Below are 23084 nucleotides of genomic sequence, written 5' to 3' on the forward strand. Positions count from 1 at the left end.
TTGGCTTGTTGGCATGAGGATGAATTCAACAAAACAACACATTTATTTTCTCACCTTCATCTTTGCAAAGGGCCTGTCATAGTTGCCGACGTAGAGCAAGCCGACAGTCTGTGGAAGCATCCTACAAAAGACAAAAAGATCACGGTTAACACCCTCGGCGCAGGATCTCAACATGAGAGTATCTGAGTGGTAACAGCGGCGTAAAGACATCACTACCAGCTAGTAACAGAACAGCAGAGATGTGAGATTACACCTATATGAGCCCGTCTTTGTCTCTCTGTGCAGCGTCATGTTGCTAGACTTACAGGGACAACTACAGTATGGGCACATTCAGTGTCCAAGGCAATTATAATTCTGTGGAACATATACAGACTGAACACGAGGCCATGGTGTTATACGGCACGGCGTCTTTGTCTGACAGATGATCGTCAGCCCTCAGCACAGTTGATTCAGACTATATTGGGGGTTTATATGTATAATCTTATGCCTTGTGTGTGCAGCCCTCTGTACCATGAACATGTGTCTGTGCAGTTCTTGTGTCTCATCCAAGAGATCACGCCCAGCAGATGTCTTAATCACACACTGCCCCCCCCCCACATGTGCCCGCAGACGTGCTATGTGTGCCGCAGACTGAGTACACGGGCCCTGGTTTCATATTAGTTCGCCATTTTTAGAACGGAAATAAGGGGGGCTATTGAGCTAAATTGATGGCTAAGCTACAGTGCGTCTACGTAGTCTGATGCACCTCATTCAGCGATTTCAATTGGAGCTGAAATCAGAGACCATCTTTCCATCCTCCCCAACCCCCTCCTGTGTAATGATAGCTAGCACAAGCAGGAAGGAAGCAGCAGTAGACATTAAGAGAGCCAAATAGCCGTGCAGTGATGGACACTGTTCAGACCTTACAGCAGCAAGTCCATTCCCCCCGCTCGTTCTATTAATACTTTTGATTTGTGCAATGTGGGATAAATACTTTCCTACACGTGCAGGACACAAAACAAGAAATTTGTACTGATGACAACACAGTATCAGTGAGATTTTTACCAGAGACAGAACAGACGAGGAAACAGAATCAGAGAGCATATATCAGGGTGTTTCAGAAGAACAGGCTCTTTTGTTGTCGTTCTCAAGCTGTTTCACAATGCTAAGTTGATGCTCCACTCAAAGACTGAATGTTTGAGGTTCATGTGTTACTGAGAGACTCCTGCTGTCTTAAATTACACTGCAATTTTCTCTCAGCGTCAGGGTCAGATGAATTGTGTTAAAATGAGAGATCTAAACAGCAGAGAACACTGATAAAAATAGACAGGTTTTTTTTTTTTTGTTAAAACAATCAAGAAGCTGTTAAATGTCACCGTATAGTCTCAGAAACACATGCAATCTGACCTGGAGCAGCTGGAACGATATGTCAAACGATTTATGAATTCAGATTGAATACAATTCAATACATCCCTATAATGTTAAGAATAAAGAAAGTCAGGCACTGTGTATAAAAAAGAAAAGGCATAGTAGGGATGTTGATTCTCACAGTCTTCATAAAAGTAAAAGTAAATCACACATTTGTGGAGCTTGTCAGTCACATATTCACATACTCTCCTGTCAGGCTCCCAGAAGAAGTCAAAATGATTTTCTCTGGCAGTTAGCACTCAGACTCTCTCTCTGTTTGAGCTCCTCATCATCTGTGACAGTGGTAATTCTTGGCTGCTCAACAGAAGCATCGTTCCCTGGTGTGTTTCTGCAGTCGCCGTCAGGGGACGCTTTCACTCGTCCCGAATTTATTTCCTCCATGGCTACAAAACACTTCACACGAGCCATCAGGCGCCCCGCTGAACTGGGCTTCACTCAGGCAGTCTATCTCTAAAAAGACATGCTATAAACGGACCTGAAGACACTCACTAGTGTGGCAACAATATGGCTACAGCCAACCCATAATACACCACTCTTTATGGGAGACATTGAGAAATACCTGATGTTGTTAATAATACGTAATTGTCTAGTGTTCAAATATAAAACAACCTCCTCTTTAACAAAAGTTATTTCTTCTGTTGTATGTGTTTCCCACACGATCCTAACAATCCAAACATGCTACAGGGAATTAGGGGAAAAATGATCACTCAGGTTTGCGTCTGAATAACAATTGATGAAATCATTACTTGTACTCATCCCTAGTGTACTCTAGTTTATTTTGACTCAATCCTACACACACACTGTCCTGATGACGTTAATGCTCAGCAGTGTACCATGTGTGTATTAATCAGCCAGGTTCCCAACATGTTCAATGTTTTCTCCTGTTTGAGTAACGTTTGCTAACACCCACAACGCCCAGCTGTTTTAGGACATTACTGCGTAGACTGTATATTCGTCTTCAGTGGGAACAAATGTGCTTGGGGCTGAGTGCCATAGAACGGGTAGACGAGTCGACAAGTTTGTTAGTACTTCTCAGGGTTTCTGGCTCTGTGAGGTGAGGGTGCGTCTGTGGGGAACTATAAGGCGCCTTCGTATTAATCCTGTGTCTGTTCGGAGGATCAATATGTGGAACTATTTACTCTCAGAATTCAAATCATAAATAAAACAGCTTGTTGTTGAGTTTTATGGTAGTTTTATTGTGTTGTTGTTGTTGGTGTTTTTCTGCTGTTTTCTAAGTCTTTTCTTGAGGAGTTTGGACATAAAAACTAGTTTAGGCTGTAACTACTGTGTTGTGTTGCATTGGTCCACACTGTATACTTATAAACTTTCAATAAATATTGAGAGATGGACAAATGGTGCTTGGTGGTTTTGGTATTTTAATAGATTTGATGACAATAGCTAAAATATATTATTGCTACCATTATCCTTTAGATATGCTGACTAAGAGTAGCCACTATGGTGTGCTGCAAATGAATGTTAATATTAATGACTTTGCGTTCAGCCAACAAACTCCCTGTGATATTATGCCAATTGGATACAGCTGGGTCATCCGGGCGCCAACTCCAGAAATCTTTGTGTCCATACAGAGAAATCCATTCATGGGCGTTCAGTCCAAAGACAGGCTCCATGTTTGTTCTGCACAATCCTTCATGTTTGTGCTGACGGCTGAAATTCTGCAAGGGCTCTCCTGACATTCTCAGACTCCCTCATTGTGAATTACACTACAAGTGCAGTGAATGTCTTTTTCACCCAAATCCTTCCCTGCAGCCTCTAAGACTAGTCTGACAACTGAAACTGCAGAAATATTTGATCTTTAAAAAAAAAAAAATCACAATGCAGACTTTTCATAATAGTTAAAATTTTTTCACTCTGTAGGTGAGGTTGGTGCAAAACAGACAGAGATGGGAAAAAGAGATGAATATTAAAATTATAGATGCTGATTGGAAAAAGGTGAAAAACCCACCAAACAGCCGCTGTCTTTATTACACCAAATGTGAAAAGTAAGAAGATACAGAGATCAGGAATGTCGGGGTGAGTGTGGATATGTCTCTGAAGAAATTGTGATGGGGAAGTGATAAATATTTGATTGACATACTTTTTGTACCGAGTAAAAAAGCCACTGACAAAGGATTAATGGCTAATAGTCCTTTATGAAATCCTGATGGAAAAACTGGATTGTATAAATGAATGAATGAATTTCCCAAAACCTCTGACGCATTTATCATTTGTTGAACTTAATGTCACTTTGACTTTTATACATCAGCGGTGAAGAGAGCCAGTACCTGATGAGGGAAGTCTGAATTGTGGATACTTTACACGAAATATGGATCGGGATGCTGTAATGACACTTGAGTCAACAGCGTAGAGAGAGCAGTAACAAGAATCCTGGATGCTGGCCTCTGGAGAGTCGATCCAAGCCAGTCACACAGTATCATTCCCTCTTTCTGGGTCCTCAAAGTCACTACACACCCAGAGAACGATGATGTAACCGTTCTCTTCTCATTCTCTTCAGAGAGAAAGCTGGCTCAAACTATCCCTAGTTCAAGCAATCTATACAATACTCAGGACTGTTCTACTCCAGACATGGGAGGGGCGCTATCATGCTTCCTGGATTTGCTTCAACTTTCCATTTTCTTCTTTTCCTCCTCTCCTCCCTTCCTTCTCCTCACAATAATCACCGTCTGCCTGTGTGCTTGCTCTCAGAGAAGGTAATAAGACTTGCAAGGCTGTATGCCTCAGTGGTACACAAAGACATGCTCAAGGATTGATTGTGTGGGCTGGTGAATAAACAGTTGTTACCTTCTTGTCCATCTCTCTCTCGCTCTCTCTCACTCTCTCTCTCAGACAGTAACTAGAGATCTGAAAACCTACACCAAGTGAGGTCTGAAGAGTTCTCCTCTTCCTCAAATTCATCTTTCAGTGAAACGTCTGAACGTTCTCAAATGGCAACAATAATCGTCTGTGTTCTCCCACACACAGGGAGGAGTCAAGAAGCTGACGAGCTGGCCGGCTTTGGAGTAGGATGAGTGACTGTGTCCTGCTGTGCTCCTCCCTCAGTCTGTTGTTGGTGAATGGTGGCAGGCTCATGGCTAAAAAGCTGGGACAGTCACTGGGGTCACCTGGCATGCAGGGGAAAAGGCAGCACGACCAGAGAGCTGACACTTGTGGGTCTGCTCGCTCGCACTCAGACAACACTCACAGATTGAGTAGCAGGAAAGTACACAGAGCAAAGAGATGTGCATTGTGCTGACAGGAAGAAGAAAAAACATGAACGCTAGCAGCTCTGTGAGACTGTAGCAGTGAAATCCAAACGTTAGCTAGTTTGAATTCGATCACGGTAAAGGGAAAATGTACTGAACTTATATAGCGCCTCTCTATCTTATAGCGCTTTATAATTTTCCTGTTATTCACCCAATTTACACTATAGCTGTTGAGACAGCGTGCAAGGTGCTGGCCTCAGCATGGCTCCACGTCTTGCCCAAGCACACTTCGACATGTGAACAGGAGGAGCAAGTCATTAGCGCACGATCTGTTCTGCCTCCTCAGCCACAGCTGCCCCGACAACATACTGATGTTTAGTTGAGTTTGTCATTTTTAGTGTAGTATATTAGCATGCTAATGTTTGCTAATTAGTACTAATCACAAAGTGCACCTAACAAACTTAAAATTTTGTCCTGACGATGGCATTTGATGAAAGTAAAGGAAACACGAACAGGATCACTTCCTATCATTAGGACTCATTAGTTTTCATCCTTTGGGCACTATAAACACATGCATCAAATTTCATGGCAATCCATTAAATAGTTGTCGGGAAATTTCACTTAAATCTTAAAAAAAAACATCAACATGCTGGTGGTGCAAGGAAAATCCAGAGGCTCACCAAAGAAATTAGGATTCATCCTTTGGCGAACATGAATATCTGTGTAAAATGTTTATGGTAATCCAAACCAGATCTGCATTGCCAATGGCATTGGCTGAAATTTCACATCTAGTTTACTATTACACACTGTATCAGAAATACATGCACGTCCGAGGTCTCTAATTATCAGCAGGAAATCGATTTGTCTTTTTTAGTACAGAATTGTTTTTCTGCAGCCCTGTGATGTCTACCAGGATGAAGGCTTGTAGGAGCACTGGGAGATCTGAATAATTTATACTACAGAGGATAGAAAACATAAAACGAGAGAAAAAGGGAAGAGCTGTAGTGTTTTTCTTTGCACATAGAGGCGCATACAGCAAGTCAGAATTTTTTGGGGGGGGATTGCAGAAAAAAGGCACATGTAGGTGATGATGGTGAAAGGAATGAGCTTTTTGCAGACTGTGGCAACTTTACTGCAAGAGAGACTGAACCCCAGAACAAAAGGGAAACACAAGAAAAAGATAAAAGGCATAAAACAGCGTTTTGCATTTCTTTGAAAAACATGCTTCACACATGGAAACCGTACACGTGTGTGTGACTATCTGTGCGTCACAAAATGATAAGTGCTATTAGATTCATGAAGCAGAGTGTTTCCCTGGCAACAGCGACTTACCCTTCTCCTCCAACTTTGGTGATCTTGAGGCGAAAGTCCACAGAGTTGAGATTGGGGGGCTTCCACTTGAGGATGTCATCACACCTCCCGGGCTTGTATCTCTGCAGGGAAAACAAAATAATAAATAAAATTACACTATAGAGGATGTGTCACGGTAAATAAATATGAAAACTGCTGTCATGGAACAAGGTTGACACCATGTTTCCACGAGTAGTTATTCATTTTTGACAACCCTTAACACTGCAGACTTAATGGCTGAGTAATTTGTGAGCAGAGCAGTTTATGAGGTGAAAAACCCTCGTAAAAATTAAGCTCCATTATGATTCACTGTTGGTATCTAAATGTCTAGAGCAGCAAGACGTGGAAGTGAACTGATCTAGGGTTCAAAATTAGTCTCTGGGTAACATCCGTGTCATGAAATGCAAACAAGTTCCTGACAAAAACAAAGGGAGCTAATTAAAGAATTTGTTCAAGGACTCCTCGTCTGAAATGAAATGATTAAGTGGAAAATTGCAGGGTAGGTGCATTAGAATAGACATGTAAATACCATTAGAGGCTGACAAATTATGACTCAATGTTCTGCATTTTTCCACACCATTACTACTGTGGTTCACTGTGCAGCAACATATGACACATGAGGACATGAAACAAGTGCACTGGAACATGTAGAAATGTAAAGGCATGAGGTGGAGGCGGGAACAGATGACCAGATTCTGTCACTGTCAGGTTGCCCGGTAACAGAAGTCTACTCCAAGGAAATGCGTGACAGGATTCCTCAGGAGGACCTGCGCTGTCACAACACATGACCAAGAGAGGAGTATCTGGCTCCACCTACGTACAGCCGTATGGCAGGACTTAAAAAAAACAAAAAAAAAACAACTTTGAATCATCATGGGAAGAAAGACACAGTACCACGACTTGTCAAAAAAAAAAAAAAAACTACACCACTCCTCCACAAATACAAGTGCCTAGTTTGGCAAGCTGCTGTGCTTGCTGAATAGCATAAAATCTTGCAGCCTCACACAAACTTTTCCTAATGGTTTTCATTCAATTCAGGGTCCAGCCCCAGTATCTGACATAATCTGAAACCATATTTTTCATCCAAATCCTGAATATCCTGGCTCAAAACTATGAAGTTGATGATCTTAAATTACTGATGTGAATGACGGTTTAACTGGGAGAACGCAACACCTCAAACTGGTGTGAAACCATCAGCTAGTGAGAGGACTTTCACTCTCGGAGTTGTTGGGAATACACAAACAGTCCACAGTGCTGCCACAGAGTGAAGCTTCTTACCTAATAAACAACCAGTGCAGACACCAGCTTAGAGAGAACACATAAACTCCAAAACAGACGAGTTTTATTTTGGCCTGACATCAAGTTAGTCATAGAATTAACATTAAAGGTAAGTACACTTGTGACCAGCTGCACAGTTTCTCAGGTAGCGCTACCTGGATGTTTTGTACACACCTACATTTGCTACTAAGAGGAAAGATAACAGATTTGTTACTGTTGGAGCTTGTAGCGGATCCAGTCAGTGTTGTTTTCACATTCTCATACACACACACACACACACACACACACACACACACACACACACACACACACACACACACACTCACACTCACACTTAGAGAATTGTTGCACCATAGAATTATCATTAAGGGGAGCAGCGCTGCAACGCTGGATTGGAATCAATACTGATCCTTAAGATCAGTTCAGGACATCTCTAGCAGGAAGTCATGGGTTCTGTGTGGTTGCAGTGAAGTAGTTTGTACAGTGGGAGCAAAAAGTGAAGCCGCCTCCTGGCTGCATCACACCACCTCCCTATTCCCGCTTGAAATCTGTTCAAACATTAACAATGACTGAATTAACCTTTTTCTTTATCTTTAATTCAGTATAACTAATTATCACTTGTTTAATTATCAATTATAACTTGCTATCACTCAATTGACTGAAAGTTCAACGGATCATTTACTTGACTCATCAAATTAAGTCATTAAAACATTGTCAGCTTACTCGCTTTTACTTCCCAGCATGCATCCCATCAAGGTTAATAATCTCTTATTAAACCTCTTATTTCTGATATGTAACTGATATGATGCATGCTGTTATTTGTCTTTCATAAATGTGTCTCTGGGGAGTCAGATGGTCTTTCGTCTGATCAATATTAACAACTACGTAGAAGATAGGTCTTCACACTCCCTGCAGCCTTATTGTGCAACATAGAGTCGTGTGACTCTTTTGTGCAGCAAAAGGTGCAATGAGGGCAAAAACGTATAGTTACACAATATAGGATTTAAAATAAAAAGTAATTCCAGTTTATTTACAAACCTTTTTCTAGTGGGCACAGCACACAGATTTGAAATACTTTAACTTAAGAGTGAATTAATAGAAGTGAAACTTTAGAGTAAATCTGAGAAATTAACTTACCAAACTTAAAATTTTGCTGAACTTTGCTTTGTTAGAAAAAAAGTGAAAGCTTTTTTTTTTTTTTTTTAAACGTTTTCTTTTTTATAGAATATCTGCTCTGTCACTGTGCCTGTCACTTAGTGTAATGCTCTGTGTGGCCTTCATTACAGTATTTCTGTACTGATGCTTTTAACTTTATTCACTGGTTGACTTTGGCCAGGTTGACTTTGTCATCTTCGGTGTAAAGTGACGCGAACGCGTGTGTGGCGTGTCCTTCTGCTTTGTCCACGGTGGAGCTCTCAATGTGGGAGGCGGCCTTTATTTCCCTTTGAAACCACCACACTCCACAAAGGCTATTCACTGCAGTTAGCTAGGGAGCAGGAAAGGAGGGCAGATCTCTTTTAAAGAACCTTGACTGAGCACATCTTTTCTTCTGAAAACGTGGGTGTAGAAGGGAACATCTTTCAGTGCAGTTAGTTGCGCTATACTGCATAGGCATCAAAATAACCACCTCTCAAATGATTTATTCCATATATAAAAATGAAATATACGCATTTAGTGATGGAGTCCTCCTCAACTGTTGAGCAGTCACTTCATAAATGCTCTGAATGACAGAACGATGACTGAAAGTTTGCATGGTGTCTGTATGTTTTTACTGTGCTTGAACAACGGTACATGTATAAATCAACAAGTTAATGAACAATCAGCCCTTGAAAACCCAATGCCCTGAGGATCTGTTGAGGCTTGCTTGTAACTCTGCATGCTAAAATGTGTATGCTACACTTTCAACCAAAGTGAAATTTGCTTTAAATGAATCCAAGCCAACAAAACCATAGCAACAACCCGATGAAAAGCCAATCAGACGGCAGTTTAAATAAATAGGCAACCTTCAAATTCACTCCAAAATGAAAAAGTGCTGCCAGTTGTACTCTTGCTCTCATTACTATTGTTAGTCTTGTCAATAAGTGACTGCACATACAAAACAAGAGCTTCACTACTGAAGTGCAAAACAAACCTCCAAGCCCGACCTTGCATTCAGGAACACATCTCTCATCTATCAAATTCATTTTCATGTAATGATGTTCCATTGCATATAAATTGCCTTCTATTTCAGGTTAGAAATTCAGTGGCTGTTACTGTCGGACTGAGGGGAGGAAAAACAGAGGGCGACACACACTGTGAAAGTAAAAGTGTGGCTGTATAGCTTCTTAAATTAAAAAAAAAAAACAAAGATTAAATGTAAAAACAAATGGCTGTAAAGAAATATGTCTTTTTTTTTTCTTCCTGGAAATGGATAATTAAACAGCCAATGTTGCCAGCTCTAATAAAAATCATAAGCACTAACTGCCCTAAAAAGCATCCAATGGAAGCGGATACTAATGCTGTTATTTCAAATCTTACACCTCAGCAAGAGTTATTACTTGTTAATTTAAAAGGATTAATCTGCCTTTCCTATGAATTCATACTGGTCTGCACACACACGCTATACAGCTCGTTACCAGTAGATGCAATTATGTAAATACAACAGAATAAAGAAAACTTTACAAGCTTTTCTCAAGTATTCAAATTTTTAATAACTGATTTTGGCCACTTGGGGTCAGCTGACATATCGTCACCCTTTAAGTTTATGTAGCAAACAGTTGCTTATCTACACATCCAGCAGTTTCATCATTCAACTGGAGTCATGTTTCTTTAAATAAGTCTGATATTCATTATCGTTGAGCACAACTTTTGGTCTGTACCAACAAATTACATGTTTAGTGGATTTCTTTTTTTTTTTTAGCGGGAAAAAAAGTAAATACAACCCCTGCAGCAAACACACATAGAAAATGAGTCTTTCTTCAAAAGGCCACTCTTCACCCACTCACCCACTACTCTTCACAGATCACTTCAAGTTCTGAGATATTTTAGGCTGACCTATGCACACGGCACGTTTAGATCTACCCTCAGATTTTCAAAGATGTTCATGTCAAAGGCGCTAACAGGCCGTTCCAAAAGCTTCATTTTGATTTCAGTTTTAGGGTGTTAGTTCATGGTGGATTCTGAAGTCTGCTTTGGATCATTGTTCTATTGTAGAAACCGACCTCATTTCAGTTTCGCTTCCTTCTTTCTTGTTCACTTTCTTTCTTCTGCAGGGCATTTTTATCCAGAATTCAATGATATTTAGTCAAATCAATTCTTCCCTCTATCTGCAATGGTTCCTCTGCCACTGAATGCCATAATGTTACACATTTAAAAACTATTATTACCGGGGATATATTTTACAGAAAGTTTTACTGATGAACAGAGGTGTAAGTAACAAGTTACATTTACTCTCATTTCTATAACAAAGGGTTTTTTTTTTTTTTTTTTGTGTGTACTTGCACTTTTTGGAGTATTTCTAATAATGAGTAATTTCACTCTTTTATATTATTTATCTATAAATAACATTATTAGTATTAGTATTTTTCTACTAAAGTATTTTATTTCACTACAGATACAGCTGAAGTTGTTACAGAGTAAAAACAGTCGCTTGATGAAGTTGTGGTTAACACAGAGATCATCGACAGCTACTGTGTCGCTCAACAAAGCAGCATTTTGTCTTTGTTTGTCAGCTGCTGCCGCTGTGGCGTTTATGTTGTTTATACATCTCCACCTTTTATTCTGCGTAGTACTGCTGTTAATCTTTATAATTACCTTTAATTATCATTTGTATGCATAGGCTGCAAAGTGCCTACCTGGAATGTATTGGTTGCTTTCATGCAGTTCTCACCTGGGAATGACATGTATTGTATGCACTGAAATACCGTAGCCGCCTTAAGATGCTCTTTAATAGTTTTACCATTTATCGTCATACAAAATCTTTTACCCTTTCACCTTTTAAAACGTAACGCAGTAACATTTACTCAAGTAATTTTTCTTCAACTTGAGTAAAATTACTTTTGAGAAACAGTATTTTACTGCTTGAGTACCTAGCTCACTCTCCATCTCGGCTGATGAACGGTCTCTATCCTCTTCTCCATTTGCTGTTTTTAACATCTTCTCAGTCATGTATTTTAATTATTATCATATTACAGTATTTCCAGGTTCATGCAGCAGCAGCTCTGCAGCTGTGCGAGCGTTTCCTCGGCTGGCTTTGCAGTCTCCCATTCTTGTTTAAACTAAACCCCTTTTTGGTGACCAAGATATAAATATTGAAAGTAGCCGACAAAACAATAGTTAACTCACAAAAGGAACAGCATTTTCAAATAAAAGAAGAAGCTCAAACTGGCAAGAAATCCATAACTAAGAAAATACATCCACGGTTTTTGTCCAAGCATGAATGGTACATCACAGCTCCTCGAGAAACCTGCAGCTCATGAATAATAACATGCTGTGATTCATCAAAACAACAATGCATTACTCTTTACAGAGCTTGACAGGTTATCACACAACCAGCTGTAGGGATGCTATTCTGATGAAACTACAATTGACAATGAGTTAAAAGTTTGTTTTGATTGATAGAAGACGACCAAACTGTACTGATGTCAGTACAGAGAAATAAATAACCTAAAAGGGGGGTGGGGGGAGACGACACACATATGAGAATCTAGGGAAAGAACAGCAAACAGAGAATACGACAAGTTATTGAACAGCTGTAGGTCGGGGATGTGTTACCCTTTTAAAGTCCAGAAATAGCCAGGTTGTATTTGATCTAATGCAATCCATATTTTCACAGGAGGAAATGGGTCCCTTTCATTTTCACTGCGCCTCGAAGTATGGGAAGAAAACACAGAACCAGAATACTAATGCGCGGAGCTCTTTGTGCCCCAGAATAAACTCTCCAATAGAATAAAAGGTCAGTTGGTTATTCTTTACTGCTTACTCTTAAAGGATTATTATTGATTAAACAATCCTTTTTTTGTGCTTTAAATGCAATATTTGCCTGCACGTGCCTCAACTCCATAAAATTATTTTCTCCCCTAATAGCAAATCGCACAGAATACACATCAAGAAGAAGTCTGCAGCTATGCTAGCAACTCTGTGAGTCTAAAAATCAAATAGAGAATTATATGGATGAGTGTATCTATAATGGATGGGGTGCATTCTCCGTTATGTTTAATCTTTGCTCCTGATTTTCACAACCCTTGCAAAATATCCAGCACCGTATCTAAAAACTTTTCTATTTCTCTTTGAAATGTTTTCACTTTTTTGGGAAATGAGAAAAGAAATAAATCGTATCGCACGCAAACAATTTAAGAGCAGTTTTGGCTTTGAACTGATTATTTGGCAGTGATACGAGATAAACAAATACTGCGGCTCAATTATAGATCAATCATTGTGTGTCTGCTTCATATAAAATGGCTGATATGATGTCTATAATCATACACACAATGTTGCAATCGCATGCGTAGTGAAGATCATAAATGATACCAGAAGCTGTCCATAATAAACAGAAGCCTAATGAATGTAGAAAGTGTAATACTACTGAGGAAAAACAAGCTTCCTTGAGGGTGTGCTTCCAGATAAGTCCTTTGATTACAGTGTTTTTTTTTTCACAGTCTCATTTAAATAACAGCTTTTTGCTCGGAGGCAGACTTATTGTTTAAGTGTGCTGCGGATCACAGACAAAAGGCTGGACAAGTCCAATAAATCTTTTCCCCAGAGAAAAGCTCCCTCTGTTACAGCTCAGACACACTGGCCCATTTCTTTGAGTCACATTGACACTGTGTGTGTTTGTGTGTGCGTTTTCAGACGGGTTTCGGTGTAAATGTGCAAAATGGTGCAGAGGCATAAAAGATTAGTCTCAGAATAAAGAAGGCTGAAGAATACAAGGACAAGCGCGAAATGAAAAAGGAAATATTGACTTTGTGCAGATACGACACACAGATAGAAGAGAATGACAAAACCCACATAAAATGATTAAAGTGATTTGTGAACCACATAAAATGCACAATAACCAATGATGTGACCATAACTCGCATATCAGTCTCTGATAATCTTTTCACAATATGATTGAAAAGCTTTAACGTCACTGGGCCCAAGACAGATATCAAAGACGCCTTCTGTACTGACTTTGCTTTTTGAGTGGAATTGAAAGAAATGATTTGGGATTGTGTAGAGAGAACAGAAATTCTTCTTTGTGCAGAGATCACCATCTGGAGTGCTCTCCGATTAGCAAATCTGCCATCTGTGGCAATGGTTCTGTTATAAATTCAAAATCTTTCCAATGTTCCCTCCACAAAGAAAACATACTCCAAGGACACCATGTGTTGGGCGAGATAAAACACCCAGTGACTCCGGGCTGCTGCAGTGGAAACCCCTGTGCTTATATTAATGGACCTTCACAGCGGCAAGACCCTGCTGAGATTAACCTCGAGAGCACCCTAATCCCATTCACACAAAAGGAGATTAGCATTGCACTGATTGGTGTAGAGGTCAACAAAAAATCAATGACTTTGGAAACCAATCTCAGTGTGAGGCAGTGTTACCGACCCCCTGCAAACTTCAATATATGTATGTGCTGTTGGTGATGAAAGAATTCAAATTCATCCCACTGTTGCATTTGCTGCAAACTGCTGTGGATATACCTTTGATATACGAGTAATGAGTTCGGAGGATGAATTTTAGTTTGAGGTTGAAACTGACCAAAGATCAGAAGGTCTTGTGAAGAGGTGAAACCCTTTGCCTTACGTTATCGATTAGATAACTTGAGGTATCCGTAGATATCAATTACAGATTACACAAAAGTGTTCTTTGTCGCAGGGTGTGTTTCTACATCTTTTTTTTTTCTTTTTACTTATTTTGCGACAGTCCTTATTTAAAGAGCTCCCCCACGTCCCAACATGTTTGCCCCCGCTGCTCGGCATCCTTCACAAATAATTACTTATTTACATGGCTTGGCATATAAAAGGGATTTCAAACAAGAGCCACAATCAATAATCCAATGACAAAGGCTAAAGGTCAAAAAACCAAATACATTTTAAAAAGTGAATTAATTCAGTAAACCACCCAGTGACAAACTTATTTCTTTATATCCAAGGTGACCGGAACAGCATCAAAACGTGGATGGGTTGCAGACACACTGGCTTTGGGTGTGTGATGCACATAAAACAGATAAGGGGCGGAGCGGGGGCTGATAATATATTGCAAAAAAAAAAATCACAGAATTGTATTCTTATTCTCATTTTGTCTCAAAAAAGAAGTTCAAAAATGCCTGATGGCAGCAATGGCTTGTCTGGATATCCTATGCTGAGGATGTTTATTGAAGCTTGGCCAAGGAGAAAAGAGGATTCATCAACACAGTCTCCTGTGCATGATGTCACCTCAACTCTGAAGCCCTGAGGATAGTCTTCATACACTTCAAGAGATTACTATAGATAGCTTACACTCCATAATTGGTCAAATATGTAAAATAAGAGGGAGAAGAGGGATGTATGAACACACTATTGGTTCATTAACCATAAACAAGGAAACATGACTAATGACGCCCAAGTGCTGATTCTTAGAACACCCAGCCACTTGTTACTGACCATCCAAGGTCTGTTGTTATCAACCCTGACACAAACAGTATCAGCAGCAAACCACAGCTGCGTCTGGAGGAGCCGCCTGAGCGTCTCAAAGCCTGTAAGATTTAATGCATTAGCTGTGGCACAGAGACCGAGGGCCTCACACTGACCTTTCACCCTGAGTCAGTCATCATTAGGTGGACGAGAGAAAATTCCCTCGCAGTCTGCATATCTGTCTTGATCATTAAATCTTCCTTTACCTCTTCCTTGTAAATATCTATTTATTGTTAGTGCTATATCATTTTTTTTTTGGTGTAGGTCAAAATAAAAATCTCCCTCCACATTAGGTTAGGTTTCCTATTACTGACTGTGAGTTTGCAGAAAGCTTAAGACTTCTCTGCTATACATGAGCTGCGTCCCAATTCAGGGGCTGCATCCTTCGGTGGCTGCTTTTGAAGACCGATTGTGTCACAGCAGCGTGACTAGGCTGTCCCATTTCAAACGCTCCTTCAAATGCAGCAGAGAAATGCATCCTTTTCCTGGGCAACAAAGGATCCACTGGTGGATCAACCTATCCCAAGTTTCAATGCGCGCCGGTGATGAAAATAATGTAGCAGCAAACAACACCGACATAGAGCCTAAGAATACACTTTTAAATTTAAGTATTGGGTTTCAGCTCACTTGAACGGCTGACGGTACAACTGTTAAAAGCAAGGGCCTCTCATTTCAGTTCAGCCTTGGCGATCTACGACCAGCCACACCTTTGTGGGCCGCATCCTTCGGAGGATTACCGCCGAGGCCAAACCGAAATGAGGCGGTCTGGCCTACGGTGGATTTTCCCTTTCCGTCACCAGCTGTGCCCGTCCTTATTGTTGCGTCATAAAGGATGCAGCCCGAGTTGTATGCTCACTGTTTTCCATCATGGTGGCAAAATCTAGTTATTTTTTGAAGTAACATTAGCACAGATGACAATTGGATTTTCAAAGAGCAACTAAAATTATTCCTTTTTTATGTGTTATGTTGTTTGTGTTTGCCTTTGCCAGGCCTGTGGTTGTTAAGAATTGTTATTACCATTTAAATTCATCATTGCTGCAGTTTTTAAGTGCGCAATGCTCTTGTTGTGATGAAACCCAGGCCACTGTCACACTGTTGTTCTCATTCATTATTAGTGTGGTGAGATGCATGTGAATATATCTAATATAGTCTAAGTGATTACTGTTGCTTTATTACAAAAATCCTGTTTTTTGTTTCTGTTGAGACTCTCTCTCCGTCTGTGGCAGATTCATAAAACCAAACCCCCATAAACAAGCTGTTTAATTGTTAAATGTAGACTCTATAATAGAGAAGTAAAACCAGACAGTGTTACATAACATTTTCTTTGGTAGTTTCATATCAGATGGCTGACTATTTGCATCATCATTCAGTCACATTAGACTTGCCAGCTTTTCCAACCCGGCCCATTTGTCTGAGCAGACAGGAACCAGCTGCGAAACCTTCGGGAGTTCAGAGAGATTTCCATCTGTCAGATTTATAAAAACTAAAAAACATCTTCATGAACAATGATTTGATCGCCCAAACAGCTTAAAAGGGACACACTGAATTTTGTGTTTGTGGTGGTGATTTCTGAAAATAACTATCTTGTACACAGCCGTGCAACACTGAAAAGACTTTTATCCAGAGGTCAAGAATTGTATGAAAAGGGAGGAAAAAGGCATCTCGTAACAACATGGGCTTCTCTGAGCGGCCGACCTGTCCATGCAATCAGTTTTTCGTATTGACAGGACATTTGCACATTTTCCTGTCTGATTCTATTCTTCTGTACTTTATGAACAGCAATCGTTTCGAAAGCGTGAAAAAGCAGCTGCCAAAACAAATCAAGCCCTGGCTGACAGTGTGGTCGTAATCCATGACAGGGGATGTGGATGTTGTTACAATTTCCTCAGATGGTTCGATAAGTGCCACATACACTGTTAACATCAAGAGGGCCTCAGTGCTTTCAACACCTTTCTCCTACCAAGTTTTTTTAAATTCACTGAGGCTACATGGGACAATATGACTCCAAATCAATAACAGGCTGCATCAAAAGCAAATGTACTGCTCGAAATCCAAAAACTATTTATGGTTTGGATTGTAGATAATCTGGAAATTCAATAAAGCCTCCTAAAATATTCTCAAAGGCATCTCTTGCATAATGTGCAGCTAAAAAAGAAACCAATGATCACACCCTCTTTTTAGATATATTCTCTTCCCCCAAACATACAGTAAAGGATCATTTTTCTGCAGTTGAATAAATAAGAAACCAATTGTGGAAGAAAGAAAATTAATCTAATTAGCATCACTTCTTCTATGGGAGAGAATTGCAGCAAAACAAACACCGTCTCAAAACCACCAAATACATGAAAAACAGATCATTATATTGTAAAAGACACAGAAAAGTGAGACTCTGGCGTCCAAAGCACCTGCAAAAGTTAGACATTTATGTTCACGCTTATGTAATGATCAAAGCGGTGACACATCAATTAACCAGCCTCGGAGTCACGTCTGTTTGGAAATGCAGATCATCTCTGCTCGTGTTGTGTTGGAGATAAAGTGCAGCTGTGTAAACCTGCCGCCGCCAAATATCATCGCCAGCTCTCCTGAGAGCTGTTGCTACCTGATGGCTGTATGATAATTACTTCACAAATCACAGAGAAGAGCTGATAATGCTCAACAAGAGGGAGAAACACAACAGCTATGTTATTTGGTTGAATCGGGGGCCAACTGTGAAATCAGTTTTCTTTTGCTTTAAAACAAGAAGAATGATCTCATATGCTAATGTGACATTTGGTAAATTTCCATCTGATCCATTAAATGCGGAAAGCAGATCAGCATTTCTAATACATAGGCTTTACTTAGCCGTCCTGGCCAGGTAGTTTAAGATTCGCCCAGGTAAATTAAATCACTCACTTTCACATTAGGTAAAGACAAAACACTTCTGATCCTTCTAAACCTGCTGCTACTGCAAAAAGATTGCTTTCAATGTTCCAGACTGTTCGCTCAATGTCCCTAACTCATGGACCACGACAAGGCATCACATATGGCTAGGCATACAGACTGTGTGATTAAGTTACGACTTTGTGTCCCACAATGCAATTGCAAAGCCAATGGCTGCTGTCTGCTCTACAGTTCTGCTTGTGCTTCCCGATACGCTGGCAGCACCATCATGTCTGACCCCCTTAAATCAGACATGGGAATATATAGCCTCAAGGGGACATCCACAGCCACTCAGGCAATCTCCGCCCAGGTCGTCCCTGACACCTCATACAAACCAACAAATGCCTCCTGTGGTACCAGGTAATTTTCCACATATCTTAAACATATAGACTTTTCCTGGGGAATCTTGAGTGCCATCTACAATGACTGAAGACAGAAAAACTGGTAGAGACCGGATGGATAGTGCAATACATACAATACAATTTCCTAACAATTGCAAAATCTCATTTTGCACTGGAGGAGAGGAATAGTCATGACAACAGGAGAGCCAACCAGAGAGACAGGCATCAGCCTGTGCTTTGAATTTCAAAAGCTGAAATAGATTCCCATCCTGCATCTCAAGGCCTCGCAGTGCTATATCCCTGCCTAGCAAGGTACTGCATTGAACTTACAATATTTTGCAGACAGCAACCAGCATCTACTTATTGTTCTATCCAGGCACTTGAGAGCTGAGAATCTATTGCCGTTGCTTCTTAAGCTTTGACTGAACTGTGACTGCATGATGGCGGGATTTACTATTCTGGTGGCTTTTAACAGGAGCCTTCTGCCAGTTATTGTATCCTTCTGGGGAGAATGCAGTGTAGTCCTCTCTATAGTGTGTGTCTTCACACAGTGAAAGCAGAGAATTTCCTTTATGGTGGTGCAATAGTGAAGCCACAGATACTGTTTGTACTGTCGTTAAGATGGAGGACCCTAATTGACAGCTTTTGAACTGCAATGCATTTGAAGTGAGGCTGGTTTTGAGTTACTTCAACGTCCAGAATATCTCCAGCTCTACACTGTTCTTCATTGCTGTCACTCTCACTGCTACTCAGCTGGATCCATTTCTTTAGAAATACACCAAAGTGTATAATTAGCCACTGTGTGTAAACTACTTCATGTGACGTTTACATTTGATATACATAGTATAGTAATAATGCCCACGTTTACCAGTGCAGACTCAATGTAATGCCAAAACATTTACTCTTAATCTCACATTGTCACAAGCCCAGGCCTCATCCAGGACCTCGCCTCTGCTCCTTCTTTCCGAATTACTGCCAGGCACGACTGTCACCTGATTGATGCTTGTCACATGAACATTGAGACAGTAGGTGCCTTTTCAAAGCTCTCATTTCAAACACACAGTGACAAACCATTGTTTTAGAGATCATCATCGGCCGAACATTTGTCACAACATTGAATCTCTCTACCAACACGTCACCCATCACCAGGCCATTAGTCGACCTTACCTGTGACACAGATGAGTTGCTTCTGTCAGCTGTCAAAATAACACACTGATGTTGATGCCATATGAACACTAAGGAACAACATTCATGGCTCAGTTGAGTGTTATTATTACTATTAAGCCTCAATTACCTTCCTTTGCTGACATGCACACCGACAGCTGCAGACACCACGGATGCGTAGTTGTTCTTATTATATTACTTTCTAGTCCGCTTGAAAGACACTTTCAATACATGCAACAGAGCTTATAAGATATGTGATATAAAATGTGTTGATGTTCTGTTACCTGTATCAGTGTAGTATTACCACCTATAGTAAAGGATCGAAATACTTCCTCAACCACTGATTGAGTGTCAGATTTTTATTTGTCATTGACCAGGAGCTTTGGCGCTTCTTGTAACCAGATGTAGCTACATCCTCTCACATGTTAGCAAGAAACAGCAAAGCCAATCCTATTCGCAATATTGGGTTAGTGAGGCAGGAATCATAGTAGAGAACGAGATCTGTTAACCATATGTTTACCAAATACCTTGACTAGACATTGACGGAAAACTAGCTAGGGACAGTTCAGTAGTATATGCTGTATATTGGTAAGGGACGTGTCCCAAATCAAACACTCTTGCAAAAATGTCTTTTTTAAATTCAATAGTCAAATGTTGAAAATTCACACTCTCCTTACAGGGAAACATATATATTAAATATATATTTCACATTTTTAATTCAAGTTCATTTTCTCCCCCAAAAATCAGCAAAGTTTGGTATAAAGGTTTTTTCAGCAATTTTTAAAAACATCAAGGGAGCAATAACCAGTAACTTTTCTTATCACCACAAATACACAGGGCAGAAAATCTCTGCATCAACATCTGTGAATTAAAATTCATTTTGCGCTTAAGGACACACTCCAACCAGAAAAGTCAAATCCAGTGTCAAAACACCTGGCGCCAGCTGTGGATTGGACCACAGCCAGAGCAGCAATTTGCTTGAACTACACCATGCCTGAGCTGTGAGACAGCAGTTGAGTACCCTCCTGATTATTTACTTTTGCCTGAAGAGATGTTCAACATTTCCAGGGTCAAAACTAAAGAGAGGCAGGTGTGCGAACTTTCTGGATTCAATCCAGCCAAAAAAAACAACAACAACATTTTTCTTGCTGCTTTCATAAAATATTCCCTCTCTGCTGAAAGGTGTGGAAATACCTAAAATCAGAAGCTCTGGTAGAAAACAAACTCTAAATAACATCCCATGACACAGAATGTGTTTATTTAGACTGAAGTAAAGTTCAACTTGGTATGTTTATAGTTTGGAAGTCAAGACCGTAATTGGATGCTGCTGAATGTATTATTTTAATAGCACACTATTCTCTTATTGTTTGTGTATTCAGTTCTTTTACTTCTGCCCTTTTCCTTGTATTGCACTTTGTAATCTCTGGTTCTGATAAATGCTATAAAAATAAACTGTTACCTTTATTGCTTTAAACCTGTTTGAAGATTTAATTAAAAACATGACCCCCTAATGGCTTTAACAATTATATGTAATACATTAATCTATTAGAGAGATGAATGAACATGTTTCCCTCAGATTTTAAAAAACGCAAAGCAAGTAAACAAGTAAACAAGTAAAATAAGACGATGCTTCACAAAAGAGAGTAAACTATAGACATTAGATACTTCACATAAACAGTTGAAACTAGAAGTATAACATTTCAAAGCTTGGATTAATATGCAGAACCCTTGTTCAGGGACAATGTGATACGTTTCCTGAGCAGCATTCAAATCAGCAGCTTTATCCAGTATCTGAAATACTATTAATATTACTTGGGCTCATATCTACTGCAGATACCTACCTGTGCTATATTTGCTATGTGCAATAGGAGATTTCATATACTGCAAAGTGGAATGTGAGCCCTTGAGTCCATCACAGGAGTAGAAGAGAGGAATAATGTCACAGATAAAAATGATTTTCTGCTCGTCTAACCAAGTAAATTGGTATTCCAACCAAGGCCGTTTCTGTCGTAACACAAACTGCCATGTGTCTGGTTTTTGCTGTGCAGCATCTTACCGTGAGGTCTGTGTTTATGTGTATTCATGTAGGAGGGTGGTTTCCTTTAAAATAACAGAGGGCAGGACTGATATATAGAGTGACAAACGGCGGGTGGTAGTGACAAGCTGTCCAGTTCTTATGTAGCAGCTCGGTGTAAGAAAAGGCTGTGCCTGACAATCAACTTGTGGCGAACGTGGCTACAGCTTTGAAAAATGACAGATTGCCATACATAGATGGACACTTACCCCGCACGGCTGGAAGATAAGCCCGTCGACTTCATGGCTGACCTGGGATGTGAAGCTGCCTTCCAGTAGCTGAAAAAGGGAAAAAGGAGGGAAGAGTTTTAGCCAAGCAAAATAGATGAATGACAAGATGGGTATCTGAAAGCTTCAGCTGGGAACATGTGAAGTGACATTGATTTATGAAGTTAGCTACAGTTGTAGAGTCTCCCAACAACATCTGACCCCCTAAAAGAAAGACAAGTATTGAATTTCAACATCACCACAAGGCTTACACCTGAAAAATCCTGCAGAGTTAGGCGCATAAGTCCGATACTCTGGTTTTATCCATCTAGCCCTGAATCTAAGCACTAATCTCTTTGATTGATAACGCACGACTGAGAGATCAATATGTGTAACTTGACAGACCAGGTTGAGGAACGGAATAGCAACAAATCATTAAGTTCCTGATGACTGGAAAGAGTGGGATTTCATCTCTTGCATTAACATCAACCATCGAGCACCACAGCTGTTGCAGGGAAGAAAAAAGAAAAAAAGGAACCTACGTTATCATATTATGCGAGTGATTCCTCGGGGATGCGGCAGAGCCACTGTACTATAAAAGCAGGTTTTCTACATCATGAAGCACATCAACTGCCACGGCAACAACAGCAAGGATATTAGAGGCACTAAAATAAGACTGAATATAATAACTGCATATGGAAACAGATGAAGAGCCTTCTCCTTCTATTCACCCTGTCTATGATGGGCTCTACCCTCTTACAAGGGAAAGTGAAGGGTTTTCATTCAGTAAAAGGCCTGTGTGTGATTAGAATATTTCCTGCAACCGTCTTCAAAGAAGAAATTATGCTAAACAGATACTGGCTAATTTTGTCACCTCAGAGCTGGATAAATTAGACGTCCATTTGAAGTCAACTATTAATTCCAAAAAGTTTCAAAATGTCAATCCTATATAATAAAGTTCAAGGTTAAAACTCAGCCTCAAAGGAGGCCATTAAGTACAGACCCGGACAAAATTATTGGCAACCTTGAATTTCAAGTACATAATTCAGAATGTCTTGAGAAATAAATGCAAATGAACTAATTTTGTATAACCAGAATATTTTTTAATAAAATGTCAAAGATTACTGAACAAAAAAAAAAAAAAAAAAAAAAAAAAAAAAATTTTGCTCTAAGTTTTGGAACTAGGAGGACTGATAATGTTGCCATTGACACAATTAGCCTAGTTAGCTGTGGACTACAACATGATTTTGGCAAATTGGCACCTTTAAAGTAAGACGAATTAGCTATCAGCCATTCCAGTTTTTTAACCATAAAGGCACAGATAACTATCACTATTTTTGTCTTCGTCTTTGTATTTTATTGTCTTTTAACTCAGCTGCTATGACATTTTAATTTCCCTCTGGGGATTAAGTCATCCATCCATCCATCCATCCATCCATCCATCCATCCATCCATCCATCCATCCATCCATCCATCTATCTATCTATCTATCTATCTATCTATCTATC

General features: G+C 39.9%; 1 protein-coding gene across 1 annotated transcript in view; it reads right to left on the reverse strand.

Moving 5' to 3' along the window:
- The window catches only part of rngtt (RNA guanylyltransferase and 5'-phosphatase), a 91955-nt gene that overhangs the window by 13244 nt on the left and 55627 nt on the right, over window positions 1–23084 (reverse strand). The window contains exons 12-14 of the mRNA XM_023415119.2: window positions 21580–21648; window positions 5940–6040; window positions 55–121 (exon numbers count right to left, since the gene is read on the reverse strand). Of these exons, the coding sequence (XP_023270887.1) occupies window positions 55–121; window positions 5940–6040; window positions 21580–21648 (237 nt within the window). The remainder of the gene's footprint in view (window positions 1–54; window positions 122–5939; window positions 6041–21579; window positions 21649–23084) is intronic.

This window comes from Seriola lalandi, unplaced genomic scaffold (assembly GCF_002814215.2).
Source record: "Seriola lalandi dorsalis isolate HSWRI2012SDOR001 ecotype SW California unplaced genomic scaffold, Sedor1 jcf7180002054544, whole genome shotgun sequence".
Taxonomy (NCBI): domain Eukaryota; kingdom Metazoa; phylum Chordata; class Actinopteri; order Carangiformes; family Carangidae; genus Seriola; species Seriola lalandi.